The sequence below is a fragment of the Podarcis tiliguerta genome (genome assembly GCF_965153285.1).
Source record: "Podarcis tiliguerta genome assembly, chromosome: 2".
Taxonomy (NCBI): Eukaryota; Metazoa; Chordata; class Lepidosauria; order Squamata; family Lacertidae; genus Podarcis; species Podarcis tiliguerta.
The window spans coordinates 60,971,827-60,989,074 of record NC_139535.1 but is presented as its reverse complement, the minus strand read 5'-3'; the positions used below and the strand labels follow the sequence as shown (position 1 = coordinate 60,989,074).

The following is a 17,248-nucleotide window of genomic DNA, read 5'->3' as shown; positions in this document are numbered from 1 at the left end:
CAGAGATTTTCCAGGAAGGCACTGAAGGCATTTTGGCAACATCAGTTTGTTTTATTTTATTTTTATGACTTTACCCAATTGTTTATGATGTCCATTTTCATCTGTACTTCTTAACTGGTTCTAAGTAACAAGTTCCAGGGTGCCTGTTTTTCCTCTCTAGGTCTAAGTAGCCAATTTTAGGTGCAGGCCCAGTGATTTTCCACTGAACTGAAATGCTCTTCACTCTAAAGTTTTTTACTAGAGGCTGCAGAGTCTTCAGAAGCATCACCCATCAGGGAAGGGTATTTAAATTCTTTGGCTTGGGTCCAAGTGTTCCATGTGTGTAGCAGTGGGCTCCTATAAACCATCTCCCCAGACTAAATAGCCAGATGGAGTAGTCAGGGCTGTATGTACACAGTTGTGCAGGTCCCAAGCATGTACTCAGATGTCCTGCTTAATTCAGAAGGCCCCACCTTCTATTGCATATGTGTAGGACCATAGCCATAGGAAGCTTGCAGTTACATGTTGGGAGGCGACTGAGAGAACAGCTTTCAGTCTCCCCCTCCCATTTCTCATGACCTCCCCACCCCACTTTCTGCAAGAGCACACACACGCACACACAACATTGTTGCCAACAATCAGCATCACCCTACAGTCCCATGATTAGGAAAGAAGGATATGTACCAGGGGACCAAGAAATAAATCAAGAGGTTATGAGGATGGCAGAGAAGGAGGCCAAACATTCCCCGCCTTATAAAGAACAAGTATATTTCATTCATTTGTACGCTGCAAGAAAGTACATTCATTTTGCAACACTGGAAAATTTCCACCAGCCGCCATTTTACAACTTTCTCATGCTATTGCAGCAGGCTGAATAATATAATAAAACCTGTTATCATTAAGTGAACAAAAACACAAAACACCCTTCCCCGTTTGCTAACATAGAAATGAGAGAGCCAATGACTGGATCAGATCCCCAAACTCTCATCAAAATAAGCAACCTCCTTTGTTAATGACTGTAAACAGAGCTTCTGCCCTTTGTCTCCTTCGCTAAGGCGTACTTCACGTATTTCATTAGCCCGTGATTTCAAGGTGCGCTTCTATGACGGAGGCTGCAATCCTCTACACACTTACCTGGGTGTAAGAATCAGTGAACTCAAGGGGGCTTACTTCTGAGTATACACTTTTAGGCTTATCCACTGGCCGCCTTGTGAAGTATTGAAAGCTGACATAAGTAATGGAGTGGGCCCTGTATTCTTCTGAAAAACAAGTGAGAGGTTTTATTCCTGTCATCCTTTCTTGGCCTGCTTCCAGCTCTGATTCTGGACTGGGTGGTTGAAGGCTTATGGTAAGAAACACCTTGCCTGATGGTGGCCACTACAACGGGTGAGTCAAGAAAACCAGCTCAATAGATTGAAAGGGCCACCTGGTTAATGCTATTTGTATCACCTCTTAAAGGTGCTTGACAGCGTTTGGATCTGGTGTCAACTCTGGTTCCCTTCACTGGGACTGCAGAGCCTTTGGGGAGTTTCTGTCCTTAGAACTGTTGGTTCAGAAGCCTTGCTCTTCTGTGCTGCTTCACTTCCAGGAAGAGTTGGCAGAGGTGCCTCTGCAGGCTGTCTCAGGCCTTCAAGTGCTCTGGGCATTATGCCTCTGAATACCAGTTGTTGGAAATCACAGGTGGGCAAAGTGGGGTTAGGTTCATGTCCAGCTTGAGACTTCTCACAGGCATCTGGCTGACTACATGAGAACAGAATGCAGGACTAGATGGGTCATTGGCCCTACATTCTTTCAGCTGGCTAGAGGCAACCCCCCCAAAAAGTGTTGTTATTGCCCTTTTCCCCATCACAAGTCCTCTGAGACATACATTGAAGACCCAGCACTACAGTCACCAGGGCCGTCTTTAGCAGATGTGGCGCCGGGGTGCATATATCCACCCAGCACTCCCGAATTACCACGGATGGTGTTGGGGTGGCCGTAGCTGCACACTGCCAGCCATGGGGGGCCAGCGCAACTCTCCCCCATGCCGCTGTGGGAGAGCAATCCCCGCAGAGGCTTGGGAGGGAAGCTGTGCGCCTGGCAGCCTTATGGTTGGTGGGGTGCAGCTGGCGGGCATGCAGGGAAAGGGCAAAGCCGTGCATCTCCCCCACTTGCTTGGGCGCCCTTGAGAGGCCGGCGCCCTGGCGCGACGCACCACTAAGCCCTATGGGAAAGACGGCTCCGACAGTCACATCTACATCCTATGTTCAAACCATTCTTACACAAGTTTTTGTGAAGAATCCTGGGAACTGTAGTTGGTTAAGGGTGCTGCTGGTTACCATAGATCTGTGTGGCCAGCACCCTTAACAAACTACAGTTCCCAGGATCCTTTGGTGAAAACCATGGCTGTTGTCTAAGAGTGCTTTAAATGTATGGTGTGGATAGATCTCAAATCTTGGACATCTTTGGGAAAGGGTACATTGGTGAGGCTCTGTGGTCCCAATAGCCTACAATAGCGAAACAAGAAGAATATTTACCTTTTCACAACCCCTGCTGCCGCTACAAGCGACACATAACATGTTCAGCAGTGCTTACTCTCTGAAGAAGTGAGTTGTTCAGGGAGAGGGTGAGCAACCTCCTTGGATTCGCAGGGCTATATGAAGTTTCGTCTGAGGAAGGGCATAGCTCAGTGGTTGAAAGCATCTACTTTACACGCACTAGGTCCCAGGTTCACTCCTTAACATCTCCAGGTAGGTCTGGGAATAGTTCTACTTCGAGGGCTGCTGCTGGTCAGTGTAGACAATATTGAGCTAGATGGACCAATGATCTGACTTATTATAACACAGCTTCCCAAGTTCTTTATGCCAAGTCGGATTACTGGTCCATTTAGTCCATATTGCCTATTCTGACTGGCAGCAGCTGTCAGGTAAGGATCTTTTCCATTCTGACTACCTTTACCTGGAAACTGGGATTGAATCTGGGACCTTCTGCATCCATGTGCTTTTCCACTGACACAGTAGCCCCACCCCCATGCCTCAGAATCCCTTTAGCAGCACTAAGGCCAGATCAGAAAAGTGCTGGCATTAACTACAGTACCAGAAACTCAGTCACTTTGATTATTTCCACCCCCTCTGCCAGTTCCCTAAAATCCACACAGAATTTGCTTCATAACTTACATAATAAATGCAAAAGAGAGAGAAAATCACTTTAAAAAAATAATAAAGCGGGTGAGAGGTTTTCACCAACACACAAATATGAGATATTTACTGTGATCACTAGTTAGCAGTTTCTCACTCCCACTTATCATCACTCTGTCATACAGTAGTGACAGATTTTCCAACTGATACCATACCAAAATTTTGTGGAAAGCCTCAATTAGATATAGCGTTATTACAAGCTAGCTGTGTTTCTCCAAGATAAAACCATTTCACTGCTGCAGACAGAGCTGCATTATACGTGAGGAATGACAAATAAATGTTTGCCAAGACTGAGGGTTGGGTGGGATCCAATTGTTGGTTGGCCGAATGATGATTTCAGGAACTGAACACGTTAGCAAACAAATGTCACTGTCACCAAGCCCTGCTGCAGAAGCGGAACCCACACCTTTGAGCTAGGCCTCCACAGCTCGCAACCCACTGGCTGTGACACAGCCCACCAGCTGTGAACAGTCTCCTAGTTTTGTCGTCTACTTCAAAAATGGGTGTGTGCATATGTCTGTAAACACCTGGCTGACCACCAGACACAGGCGGTGGGGCTGCATTCGGCTGGGTGGCCCACACGTTGCAGAGATCTGTGTGACGTTCTCTCAAGGCAACAACCAGCGGTTCACTGGCTTTTCCTGAGCGACGCTACTGCGATGAGCCACTGTTTTTGTACTACATGCTACATTCACATACACAGTACAAACCACCGTTTCCACGCAGGGAAGTATAAAATGCTTCTTGATTAGAATCAAGACATTTTACACGCCCTTTGTCTCAATTCAAATCATCTTTTCTTTTTTAAAACAAAAACCCATAAAACAACCATTACGTGCACCTGCTATCTATTTAGCCTCTAGTTTCTCCAGCCTGGAGCAACTTCCGTTTCTCTGCAACTACTAGCACTGCTTCATCACAACCAGTGGAGGGCACCATCTTCCTTCTCAGCTTCTCAAGAAGCTAAATTGCTTTTTTAAAAAAGAAAAAAAAATCCCTTGGTTTCCAAAGGCTTGCAATTTTAAGGCCATTTCCAATCTGTTGTTTTCTAAACTAACAAAGAACTCATAAAAGCAGGCAAAAATACCTTCTATTGAAATATATATATATATATATTAAAGGAACTGAGCCCAAGGAGGTGCCTGTTCAATTCGCAGCTGCTTATCTGATGCAGCAGTTTCAACACGGAAATGATGGCAGCCATGTGGGCAGGGATTGAACACATTATGGAGGAGGGTATGTAAAAAAGATTATGGTCATCGAGCAGAGAAAATGACACAGCAGAGTCATTTTCTGGAGAGAGAGAGAAAGTTCTACCAGCAATGCAGGAGCTGATAAGTAGCTCCTTTGTGACTGGGTGAACATCTAGAACGCACCTCAACCACAGAAGTTTGTATCCATATTTTTGCCCGAGTTCTCCAAAGTTTTGCATTTAGGAATTAAAATGCAAGTTTGTGGTCTGGTCTGCCTCTTCCAGCTCAGACCAAAACATTTGTGGGCATGCAAACTCTGGTTCCTCCAAAACCTGGCAGATGAAAGGACGTTCAGATCTGGGCCTGCGCCTTCAAACTTCCATTGCCTCTCTTCTATCCTATGGCTTCTTCTCACCTACAGCTTTATCTACTGAAATCTTAAATTATGGGCTACTCGGATTCCCACCGTTTCTCCACCATTTCTACCATGGCCCAATATATATGAGGTAGCAAGTCTTGCTACCTCCCTGAGGGGGTGATGTGGGGCAAGACCCTTAGTCAGTGCTTATGGCATACACAGAAACATCTTGGCTAGCATTAAAGCTGACCTCCTTTTGTGTGTGAGGGGATGTGGAGTACCCCCCCCCCTTATTCCTAAGGCAGGCCAATTCAACCTCTTCAAGTGTCACGAAACAACGAGGCCACCTATGGGAGAAAATCAAAGCACACAGAACCTCCGGAACCTTCCTTGCACCCGAGTGCCACTCAGCATGAGAGTTCTAGGTCTAGTCGACAATAGAGAGGCCTAGAACAAAAGGAAGGAGCCACCTCTCCCCTCCCTGCCCCACCCCAGTCTTTCTGGCCTATCCGAATGCTACGTAGCGATGAGTGTTGCCTCCGTGGAGATAGGGAACGGGAGGGGAGAGTCGCCATTCAGCACTCGGTACAGCAGCTCTTCCTTCTCCCGGTGAGCTTGCGCTCGCAGCTGCGACTCCTTCTCCAGGGACTCGCGGAGAGTGAGGAGCTCGTCGGACAGTTGCCTGCAGGGCAGAAGCACAGAGTCAAATGACTTTGGAGTCCTAGAACCAGTGGAGAGACAGAGGCTGGTGGGGCCAACTTGGACATGTAGCAGGCAACTGCGTTTCCCCTCGTCTTCGTCCCCAACTGTTTGCCGCTATGAAGACAGGAGGGAAGACTCCCTCTACTGAGATCAAAATGACAATCACAACACCCCCAAGTGGGGCCTATGGGGAAGGGAAATTCCATATTGGTGCCAAGCTTTGTGGAGGGACCAATCTCCATTTAGGCCCCGGGGGGAGGTGAAGAGATAAGCCTCCACTTCCATAGAGCCCCCACTTCCCACAGGCTGTCTTCACAATGGGAATCAGGCTCCCTTGCCCCTGTGAGTAAAAATGAACACATAGCAGGCAGCTACACATCTTAAGTGAGTGACCCTCAGTTTTCATCATGAGCACTTTCTCACCTCTGTCAAATGAAGTGGGAAGATGTAATACTGTGGGGAAATGTAATGGTACTGAAATCAGGGGTATGGGGAACATGAAATGCACACACTACAAATGTTTTTTTAAAAAATGCTTTTATAAACCACCAAAGACTCCCTTAATAGAGCCCTCCCTCCCTTCCTTTCTTTCTATAGCAACTTTTCCAATCACAATAGCACACTGACACAGGAAGTTGAGCAGGAAGCGCATCAGAGAAGAGGTCCTCTCTAGCACACAGATTTGCTACTATGGTAGCTGGTTTGGCACTGCCACAGCTATGCTGTCTGTGCTGATCCTATCGCCATTGTTGTAATTATTATTTTGATTTATAGGGTTTCTTAACCACCCTTCTCTAGAAGGCCCAATGGTGGGTTACAACAATATAAAAACACAATTATTAGCGTCACTTAGAACAATGTACAGTCTCTGGTGGGCTGCATCTGGTTATGCAGGACAAGCGCACTGAATCTATGTCCTGACCCATTGGCTTTCCCTGGGCCCGCTTTAGGTGAACTGTCCCAAAGGCCCTTCACCAATGCTTACTGATGCTTACTGCAGCTGAAGGTCTCACCTTGTCACTGCCATGTGGTTCTGCATCCGAACTTGGAGATCTTCATTCTCCTGTTGAAGGGTTTTAACTTTCTCCTCGAGCAACAAATTTCTCTCCATCTGTAAGCAGGCCAAGGGTGTGATCAAACACCAAATGCAATTGTAATACAGTTCACGTATTCCACGTATGCAATAACATCAAGAAATCTCCCAATTAGGTATTTGAAAACTTTGTGGGAACATGTCCGCATGGAACCCCCTTCTTATTAAATATGTTGGAGGTTATGTCACTCGGGAAAGTCTGCAAGAGGCACCAAACCTAGTGTCTGCCCTGTCTCTGATTGCTGTGGGAATGTAGGCTTGTATGTAGTCTCAGCCAATTCAGCTCATGTATCTCTTTTAGTTCAGAGCTATCTACCCATATGATCCATCTACCAAGAAGAACTTCAGTAATACATCAGAACCCTGATTTGTTTTTCAAGAGAGTTGCAGTTGCCCAGCTCACTTCCCAAGCAACTGAGCTGCAGTGGTGGCCATTTTGGCCCAGTAAGCATTTTCTGAACATGAAATTGCTTCCGTCAAACACAACCATGCTCCATTCACCTAGATGTTTCTTTCCACAGACCTTAAAGGATTAATACACCTATAATCAAGTTTTGTCTTTAGAATACTCTGGTCCACTCCAGATATCCTTCATCCATGATAATTTGCGCTCGTGATGCTATCAGGACAGTTTAATCCTTCCCCTTCTGCTGTGGTGCCAACAAAAATTCCCCACCTGAAGTGGCTAGTTGCACTGGAAGGGATGTTTCCACACTGGTGTTGATGGGAGTTTCCCTCCCAGGATAACAGCTTCCAAGAACGTGGCCAATATTGTTGGGATAGTAACAGGATGGGGAAGCATATGAAATGAACCCCAAGTCTTCTCATGCATTATGCTCCTAATCCCAATTAAAAGAACATTCTCCACAGCTGCTATCCACATTTGAACTCACAGTCGTGAATTTCAATCAAGACACTTAGCACTGTTTGTAATTTGGCCCTGGTCTTGGATGCTGGTCTTGCTGGGGGGGCAGTTTAAAGGCCAGGATGCAGGACTTGGAATGTGTTGTCTTCTGCAGGAAGCCACAGAAGTCTGGTGATGGAGGTTCTGAAGAGTTTGTGGCCCTCCAGATGTTATTCAGGGAAGTTTTTAATCTGTGATATTTTACTGTATTTTTTGTTTGTATGGAAGCCGCCCAGAGTGGCTGGGGAAGCCCAGCCAGATGGGCGGGGTACAAATAATAAATTATTATTATTATTATTATTATTATTATTATTATTATTATTATTGGGACTCCAACTAGCATCAGCCCCAGCTGGCATAGCCAATGGTCAGGGATGATGAGAGATGTCATCCCCAAACAACTGGAGGGTCACAGGTTCGCCATCCCTGCTCAACAGAATGTGTTTGTGGTACTCAGAAATTAGCTAGTTTTGAATGGCAGAGCACAAGGTCCTCTCTGCAAGACCCCACCAAGTCTTAGGAATAGCTATGAAAATGAGTACATTGAACCCACCACCGTTTCCAGGTTGAGCAGCTTTTTGTCCAAGTTGTGAATGCGTTCATTCTTCATCTCAATGACAAAATGTAGGCTCTCTAGTTCCTGTTCCCAGAACTGGCTGGGACTCCCATAATCCTAGAAAACAACAGGAGAAATGTCAAAATGCACCCTTAACTAGAAAGCTGGCAAAGCAGATCTTCACGGAGAACCACATTAACAACAACAACAACAATTTATACCCTGCCCATTCTGGCTGGGTTGTCCCAGCCACTCTGGGCGGCTTCCAGCAAACTATAATAATTCTTCAAATATTAAAAGCTTCCCTAAACAGGGCTGCCTTCAAATGTCTTCTAAAAGTCAGATAGTTATTTATTTCTTTGACATCTGGTGGGAGGGCGTTCCACAGGATGGGCGCCACTACCAAGACTACATCCAGGGACTCACTGTCTCCCCAGTCATGTGAGAGACTAGGCCTACAATTCTAGATCCTATGGTTGGGAGTAAACTCCATGGAACTCACTGGGATGTCTCTCTACACATGATTAGAATTGCACTACAAGGGCTAATTTGGTCATGCAAGTACATTATTCAATGACTCAGAGATTAGCGAGTGCGCCCCCTCCACTGGGAAGCACTGCATTGAACAATGTTCTCCTTATGGTGTTTGTTCCATTACAATTGCTTTCACACATTCAAGTCATCAATGCATGTTACATTCATTGGGTGAGAGATCAAGTATTGCTTTCACTTGTAGAGGTGTCAAGTGGACTTTATTTGTGCTTATGGTAAGACAATGCCAAATGGCTGCTTAGAACAGAAGTAGGGGTAAGCACTCTCCTCTTTCCCATTTTTCTGTTCAATAAGCATTGTTCTTTAGACCCATACATTGGCCTGGTTTGCACATCACACTAAGGACTCATCCACACTTCCATTTGCCCTGCTGCTTCCAATTGGAAAATCCACTGTTTACTGCCAAATCAGAGCAAGCATCTATCAGATTTAGAGCTAAAGAGTGCATTTTCCATGGGATGGTTGAACAAAGGCAAAATCGCTTGGACCAGTTCCTAGAAAGCATGGGAAAAGCAGAGAACCACTTGGACCTCTGCTTTCCAAGCATGGGACAAGCATAAGTGTGGACAAGCCCTAAGTTGAACCAAAACTTAGCTGGGATGCACAAGCAGGGATTATCAAGGTTGCTCTGCTCCTCCCTGGTTTGTTTTGCTACTATGCTGAGCTAAGCTATGGCTTGGCTTAGCAGGTTTCCTGAAACCAGGGTCATGGTTTAGCTTCCTTGACAAACCACAAGCCAATAACCATAGTACAGGCTTTGGTTCCAACTTAGGGTTAGTCTAGAGAGAGCTAAATAAGTCCCGGTTCAGAGGACACACTAAGCCAAGCTATGGCTGAGCTCAAGAATGACCAAGGAGGAGCAAAGCAGCCACGATCTCCTCTCTAGGAGCTCACACACTCACATGTTTATGTTAAACCATGGTTTGGCTTAGCATTGCATGTGAACTATGCCACCCATCATTGCCTTTGTTTTCCCAGCAGTGAGAGAAGGAGGTAACATCTGTCTCTTGGTTATTAAACAGGTGGAGAAATGCCATCTAACTGATCATGGCTGGTTTTGTTTTTTGGCACCTGGATGTGTTTCTTATAATCTCTGCTCAGGATTGACTCTTCCACCCGTTTCATTTTCTCTTGGAAGGACTTCATCTGGGAACTCAATCTGTCTACAGTCTCCTGGAGAAGAAATATGATGCAGAATAAATTGGTGCTCCAGCAAGCATACTGACCCCACCACCCTGAGCATGTGTGCATTATTCTGTATGCATTAATAACATTAATTATGTTCCAACACATTTTAGTGGGTTTATAGCTAGTAGCAGATATAACTCCTAATGGCCAGGTAGCTATTAAATCCAGCAGAGCCCAGCCAGGAAGACCCAAAATTATAAGTCCACAAAATCTGGAGGTGACCATGTTGACTGCCTCTGACTTGGAGCATATACAGAGTGGCAGCACCTGCAAGGATGACTGGGACTTTTGGTAGGATTCAGTCAGGAGCACTTTCTCTTCGTCATGTGCTTTCTGGAGTTCTGCAAGAGAAACAACAGACTGTGGTCAGAAGAAACAAGTGAGAGACACAAGCCCTGCTCCAATCCAGCCAGGGGTTCTCTTCAATACACAGCTGAGCACTAACACATCACACTGTTTGTCTCAAGAGTATATTCAGAGAACAAGGAGGACAGAACGTGAATGGAACTCAGTCTTGAAATCTTTGTGGTCATGTCTCTCTTCCCTCATTTGCACGTACCGGTAATTCTAAGCCAAACCAAATGAGCAAATCCTGCACGATCTCTCCCAGACAAACTACAAGTGGCAAAACCACAATTTCAACATGTGGTCTGCCTGGAGAGAGCTAAACCAGATGATGGGACACTAAGCCAGGTCATGCCTTAGAGCAGCACAGCAGCAGAAGGACTAGGACAGATTCTCACATTCTCTCTCTCCCTCTCCTTCCTTCTGACAGAGATGCTCAGCATTTAGACAGAGAGGAAGTGAAAAATTAAATAGGCCACATGGAGAGCCTAAAATGAATATGGAGTACCCAGCAGAGAACTGAAGCTGAACAATGGAAAATTGATTTAGGAACATGTTACAACATGGCATTGCTGAATGGCAGGGTGGAAAAAGTAGAGTCTCATGGACACACAGTATTTTAACGGTGGTGTTGCCTTTTCTTGCAATACATCTATGACCAAAGTATTTCCAGAGGCCACAAATTCATTAATAACACTAACATTTAGTAGCTGGGAGCCAAGCACTTGGCATGCCATTATTTCTGTAATCCCTCCTCTTGTCATTTGCTTTTCTCTAGACACGTGCTGTCTTTATTCCTTTTGACAATCTACTTCCCGATTTGAAGATGCTTCCCATCATACTGTAGGGAGGGCACTTTCTTTCCCCATCCATGTCGCTGCTACTACAGTGGCGTAGCGTGGGTTGCTGGTGCCCAGGACAGGCAGGGCAAATGAGAGGGTGAACGGACCCCGCATCCAACAGGCTCCTCGCCCGCTGCCTCCATCCGCCTGCCCACCAGACCAACCTGCCTGCTGCCACACCTCAGCTGCCAGAGCTCCATGCCAGTCATGGGGGCGCCTAGTTGCACTCCCTCAAAAATGCCCCCCCATGCTACACTTTTGCCACTTTTGAAAAGGGGAAGCAGATTGTGGCGAGTGGGGCACAGCAAGGAAGCCATGAGGAGGCAACAACAGTTCTGGGAATGCCCGTGAACAAGTTCTTTCATACCTGGCCCAGTAGTGCTACAATGCCAACATAAAGCTCACCAAGGGAGGGAGCAGAAGTAACTTCACCAATATTTGCTGTAGAAATGAGTTTGCAGACAGCACGTAGATTAGGCTTCCATCACCAGGGTTGAGGGTCAGGAGTGGCCTACTCAACACTGTGGTGAGATTTGCATACCATAGCGCAGGGCTGGGGAAACCGCAGTTCTCCATATGATGTTAGGTACTGTAGGAACTCCCATTGTTCCTGACTGTCCAACGACATCTGGTCGTTGGACAGTACCACAGGTTTCCCAAGTGCTTTGATGCAAACGGAACAAAGCTTACATGTTTTGCAAGCAGGTTTTTTGGCTCTCACCTCGGAGTCTCTCTTCCTGTTCTTTTTTCAGCAAGTCATGCTGCTCAGAGAGTTGTTGCTTGCATTGTAGATCCTTCTCCTTTTCTATCTGTGGGTGGGGGGCAGGCACAGGCAATATTGCAATATTGTTAACAAATAATACTTTACTGCCTGCATTCTGCATGATATTTCACATCCCACACAGAGGAGTTTACATCATTTTAAGGCTGGAGACAGGCCTGATTGAGAAACGCTAGCAAGAAGCATTATTTACTGACTGTGGTGTCCGCACAGTGAAGTCAACCCCTTATTGCTTCTAGTCAAAGAGGGTGGGCAGGTCTCTGAAGCATGACAATAGTGGCAAAACCCCGTTTGACGTGAGACTATTGCAGGGCATGTCTACACCTCATGGGAAGAAACAGAGTGGTGTAGTGAGTGGACCATCTATCTTGGATTGAGAAGTCAAATCTCTGTTCAGCCGGTGACCGTGGGCTAATCACTATCTCTCAGTCTATGGGATGGTTGTAGAGTGTGAATATCAAGATGGAGGTGGGGGCACTCGTGGTTGCAATTTTGAATGCCTCAGAAAAAGATGGAGTTAAAAATAATAATTTGAGCAGGATGATGGTGATGATGGTGTCACCTTCATCCCCCCCCCCATTTTTCCCCTTTCCTCAGGCTCCATATCAAACTGGAGAACTGGAATATAGGAATACAGCAGAAAAAGAAAGGACCTGGATGTCAAGGATGTGATCATATGGCTAGAGTTGAGTGTAGATATGCAGCCCTATCTTATATATGTTTACTTATTCCAGTGATATTTATTCCCAAGTAAGTGTGCAGAGGATGGCAGCCCTGCGGTACAATCCTACACATTTCTGCACAGAAGTAACCACTTCTATGGGATTTATTCCCAAGTTAAGTGTGGAGTGAGGGAATGTTCACTGTATGACCCTTTAAATTGTCATAATATGCACATATATGATGGCAAGGACAGTAAGAATGAGGATTCAGTGAAAGGAATAGATGCTCTCCTACATCTGCATACCATTGTTGAACATTTGAAATGGTGGCAAACTGTGTTTCAGGGAAGCTTGTCTACCTTGCCAGTTTTCTTCTTGACAAGGCCGCAATGGTCTTCCAATGCATCACCTCAGTGTTCTCTGAAGCACAGTTTGAATTCCACTAGCCTGTAGGTGATTTGGGAGGAGGGTCTAGTACATGTTTCCTCCCCCTTTTCTAAGTGGTACTTTCCATTCTATAGGCACTGAATTATGCCGATTCTAAAACTATCGCCTTGTTTCTTTAAACTGGTTCTGAATTCTTGTATGGAGATCACCACATCCATGCTGCTGACTTGCTGCCAGAAATCTGTCAGGGTAAAAATCTGTGCAGCCCAATCTTCCATACACATTGGCTGCCGGCTGTATACATTGCTGTTCACTCTTCAGGCAAGTAACAAGGATCAAGTCAAATCTCCAGGAAGAATCTAGCACCTTCTGAGGACTTGCTGACCTATTTGTGACACACTTGGCTATGTGAGTGCCTGTTGTTTGTTAGTACAGGTGTAAAACTACACCTAACACCTGATCCTAGCAACATTCATTCAACAGAAAGTCCCACTGTGTTCATTGTGGCAGACTCCAAGAACATGTGCATATGATAAAAGTCCTCTTGCAAGGAATGGACAAATCAGTCTAATTCTGGTTCATGTTGCTTTCACATGTGTTCATTATTAAGTCTGTTCCACCCATTTTCTGCATTAATGAAATTCTTATTAAAATATGTACTTCCACTATTACAGGGTGGCCCAAGGGCTGCCTTTTAAAAAACCATTTCTCTTCTTGTTTTACAGGTACAGTAAAACCTCGGTTGTTGAACGCAATCCATTAGGCTTCCAAAATATTTGACAACGGAAGCGTGGCTTTCAATTGGTTGAAAGCTGCACTCAAGCGGAAGCTGTGTTGGACGTTCGGCTTCTGAAAAATGTTCGAAAACCGGGGTTTCGGCGTTCGGGAGCCAAAACATTCCAAAATGGAGACATTCTGGATGCCTTGGGATACAAGCGTTGACTGTAACAGATTCTTCAAGAAAACTCAGCTGCCCCTGCAATTAGCATGCAAATATTTTAATGGGGCTGCAAATGAAATTCAAGAGAATGTGATGGCCGTGCTGCTCCTTCCAGGGATATTGTAGGCAGTGGGGAGGATGTTTGCCCTCATGGGTCCATGGGGGCAGCCATCTCCCCCCCCCCATACAAAGTCCCCAGGATGGTTGGCACATCATCACATCCTGGCAGTCTCAGAGGCATTTGTGATTCCATTTTGAATGCCATCACAGCAGTAACTGGACTTTTTGGCTGCTTGGAACAGCTCAGCTGCTGCCTGCAAAGGAAGCCAGGAAACATTTTTAAAAGGCAGACCTTCTAGCAATAGTGTAAGTTAGCTCCCCACCACAGTTTGCAAAAATCTGAGGGATAAGCATGCTCTGATTTGTACAGCAGCCCAGGAGGTATGGATCAAGCCAATTCAATAGGAAGATAAACTAAGGGAATTCCTCAAGCATCTGCATCCCTCCTTGTTGAATCTTAGATGCCTAAGGATCAATCAATCAGCTACTAAAGCTACAATCACATTTGGGGAAAATAAGCCTAACCGACCACAGTGAGAGCAAAGATTTATCAGACTGAGCTATACGCATTAATTCACAATTTACATTTTGAATTCAATACAAAATGCACTCAAGATTAAATGGCAAAAAATGTGTTGTGGCACTGTACATTGTGAATGACACATGTATATTAAGATATCCAGGTCTCCCCACAATATATTTCGAATGGGGAACTCGACCGTTTCCTAATTTTTGCTTCTTGAGTTATTGCAGGGTGACCTAACCATTTCAATGAATGAGCTGGCACATGAATCTTGTAATTTACATTCAGGGCTTTAAAATAAATATCTACTCAAAACCAGCACACAGGCAAGACACTGCATTTTCAGTTAGATAAGTTGGATTTTCAGGGATACCAACAGAACAGATTCAACATAAACCTTTTGAAACATGACAGCTCTTTTAAAATGGTAATATCCATTCCTTCCCCAGGGAACTTTACAATTATTAACCAGTCAATTATCTGATTTTCTGCAACATGGAAATACAGGGGTGGCCTTAAACAAAATAATATTTTTAATTGTGTTGCTAAATAATTGCTCGTCCACACATATGTGCAGAAATTTATCAAAATTTTGTACCTGCTAACAAGATTTCAAGATCTGGTTTCAGTTAATGCTGACATTTAGTAAAGCTATGATTTAGTGGGCAATGAATTTCACAAAGGCAGTTGACTGTAAGATACGCTTGAGATGAGTAATATAACAGCATGGGACAATTCTTTACCACTCATTCCCATTGTGGTTGTGCACTAGTTTAGCATACACAACAGTGTGTACCTGGTGAAGAATTAGTTGCACATTCAACCCACTGGACCTGCATGACTGCTTGCTAGTGTCTTGCTAGTGTGTGCTTTCTCCAAACAACATTTTAGGCTCTGAAACTGTGAGCCATTAGAATACTGCTCAGCAAAAGAGAAATGTCTGGTCTGACAATGAGTTAGGCATCATCGCTTCAAAAGGGCAAGAATAAGACAGCTCCAACCTGGATTTTAATGTTTTGGCTAAGTTTCTCAGTCTCAGCGCGGTGGGCTTCCTCCAGACACACTTTCTCCTCCTGGTGCTGTTGTTGGAGCCTTGTGATCTCATTTCTCTGCTTCTCCAGCAGCTCTGCCTTCCCTTTCTCTGCTTCCTCATGTAAACAGGCTTCTTCAATGTGGAGGAAAGAAGGAGAAAGCACGTGGACATGAGTGGCTTTCTGTAGTATTGGTTTACTTCCACCTCCACCACCACCCCACGCGCTGACTGTGTAGTGCATTAGTTCCAATACCCAGCTGACTTGCCATTCAGTGTGTTAATCTAAATTTCACTTCACACTTTGGAAGGGGCAGTTTTACAAATGCAACTGACGTACTTGCATTCCAGAGAGGCCTCTTGAGATATATGCGCCGGAGTGTGCTAGATATGGCCTATCCAGGATGCAGGCATGCACTATTTTTGGACTCCCTCTAGAAGAGAATTGGGGTTAAGAGCACGAGGTGTGAACTGGTTTGTTTACAGGTTTGTCCTAAGGATTAATAAAGCAGTGTTTGTGGATCTGCGATGGGCCTCCAGAGCTCGCTGGCCCTTTAAGTAGATCATGACCCACACCACCAGACCCTAAAAAGGCAGTGAATGCTCAGACGACTTTTGGGCATTGCCTGGAAATGCCACCTGTGGGAGATGATCACAACTGTGGAAGGATCGTGGCTGCCTTTGGAGTCCTTTCAACTAATATTTGTTAAGCTATTTGGTACAGCTTCCTTATTGGGCAACTAAAACTGGCTTACAGGATTCATATTTAGCACAAAGGATGAACACAATACCATGTAAGTAATATGCATGTAGTGCTTTGAACACTTTAAACAAAACTTGCGTATATTAAGCACTTGCATCAAATAATAACATGGATGACTGATCAAACAGTTTTGCTCTTTCCAATTCTAGGAGCAGCAAGATGTTTCAGGGACAAATAGCTCGCTTGTCTCCTTTTGAATAAGAGCCCTGGAGGGTTATAGTGTTTTGTAACATCTGCGTGTACTAACAAATATACAGGGTGAGCATAGATTGAGGCTCCAAAGTCTGCCATTCTCACATCAAGGCTGCTGGCAGAACAGCCTGCATCCTAGGACAGTCCAAAGTCCCAGATCATGTCTCTTCTCTTTCTTAAAAGTGCCAATTCACACAGCTTGCTGGCATCATCCTTAACCAAAACAAGGGTGGAAAGGTATGAGAAGACAGACATGCCCTCTTGACCTTTGCCAACTTTGCTATCCAAATTCCAGCTATTGAGAGCCATCAGCTAATCTCCTTAAAAGGGGGAAGATAGGTACCTGTCAAGATTACTCACAAACCCAGGTATTTAACAGAAAACTAGAGCTGAGCCAAAGTGTCTCAAAAGACATTTTCCTGAGAAAATTCCAGAGGGTTTACTTCCATCGTCCCCTCAAAAGGGTGCTCGCTTTGCAGAATTCTGGCCAAATATTCTCTGCCATTTTTTGTGGAGGCCACCATTCCTTCTCTTCCCCCTTTCCTTCCACATGCACTGCCCTGGAGCAACACCTGGGACATTGTGGAAAATACAAAATGGTGGCCAGGCTGCCAATACTTCTTCCTGCCACTTGTGGTGGTGGTGGCAAATAGATGATAGATAGATGATAAATACCGTAGATAGATGATAGATAGATGATAGATAGATAGATAGATAGATAGATAGATGATATAGATATATAGGAAGGGAAAGAAGGTATTGCCACTGCTAGTGCTGAGCCCCTTCTCTGAGAAACTGTTGTAAAACTTCTCCTCCCTCTGGAGAAATTTGGTGACATGTTAAGTCCAATTTGTCTGCACACAAATAAGAGAACTTTGAAAGGCCATTTCCACATACAGCTCTACAAATAAAAACCATTCACCCATCTGAGTCAAAAATCAATGAGTTGAAAGGGACCCCAAGAGAGATTCTGCCCTACTGCTCAACAGCTACAGGGCAGGAATGGTGCACCCAAATTCATG

At 45.0% G+C, this 17,248-nt stretch overlaps 1 protein-coding gene across 3 annotated transcripts in view; it reads right to left on the bottom strand.

The window, feature by feature from the left end:
- Positions 1–30: 30 nt before the first annotated feature.
- The window catches only part of CCDC69 (coiled-coil domain containing 69), a 34,949-nt gene continuing 17,731 nt past the window's right edge, over positions 31–17,248 (bottom strand). Inside the window, exons 3-10 of one of the 3 annotated variants that reach the window (XR_014507211.1) lie at positions 15,243–15,406; positions 11,610–11,697; positions 9,969–10,042; positions 9,585–9,686; positions 7,959–8,078; positions 6,422–6,519; positions 664–5,388; positions 31–527 (exon numbers count right to left, since the gene is read on the bottom strand). Coding sequence is in view for 2 of the 3 variants with exons in the window: in XM_083423714.1 (XP_083279840.1) it covers positions 5,223–5,388; positions 6,422–6,519; positions 7,959–8,078; positions 9,585–9,686; positions 9,969–10,042; positions 11,610–11,697; positions 15,243–15,406 (812 nt within the window). In the remaining variant the exon portion in view is untranslated. Of the gene's footprint in view, positions 5,389–6,421; positions 6,520–7,958; positions 8,079–9,584; positions 9,687–9,968; positions 10,043–11,609; positions 11,698–15,242; positions 15,407–17,248 lie in introns of all 3 variants that reach the window. The other 2 variants (XM_083423714.1, XM_083423715.1) reach the window with 2 other exon arrangements.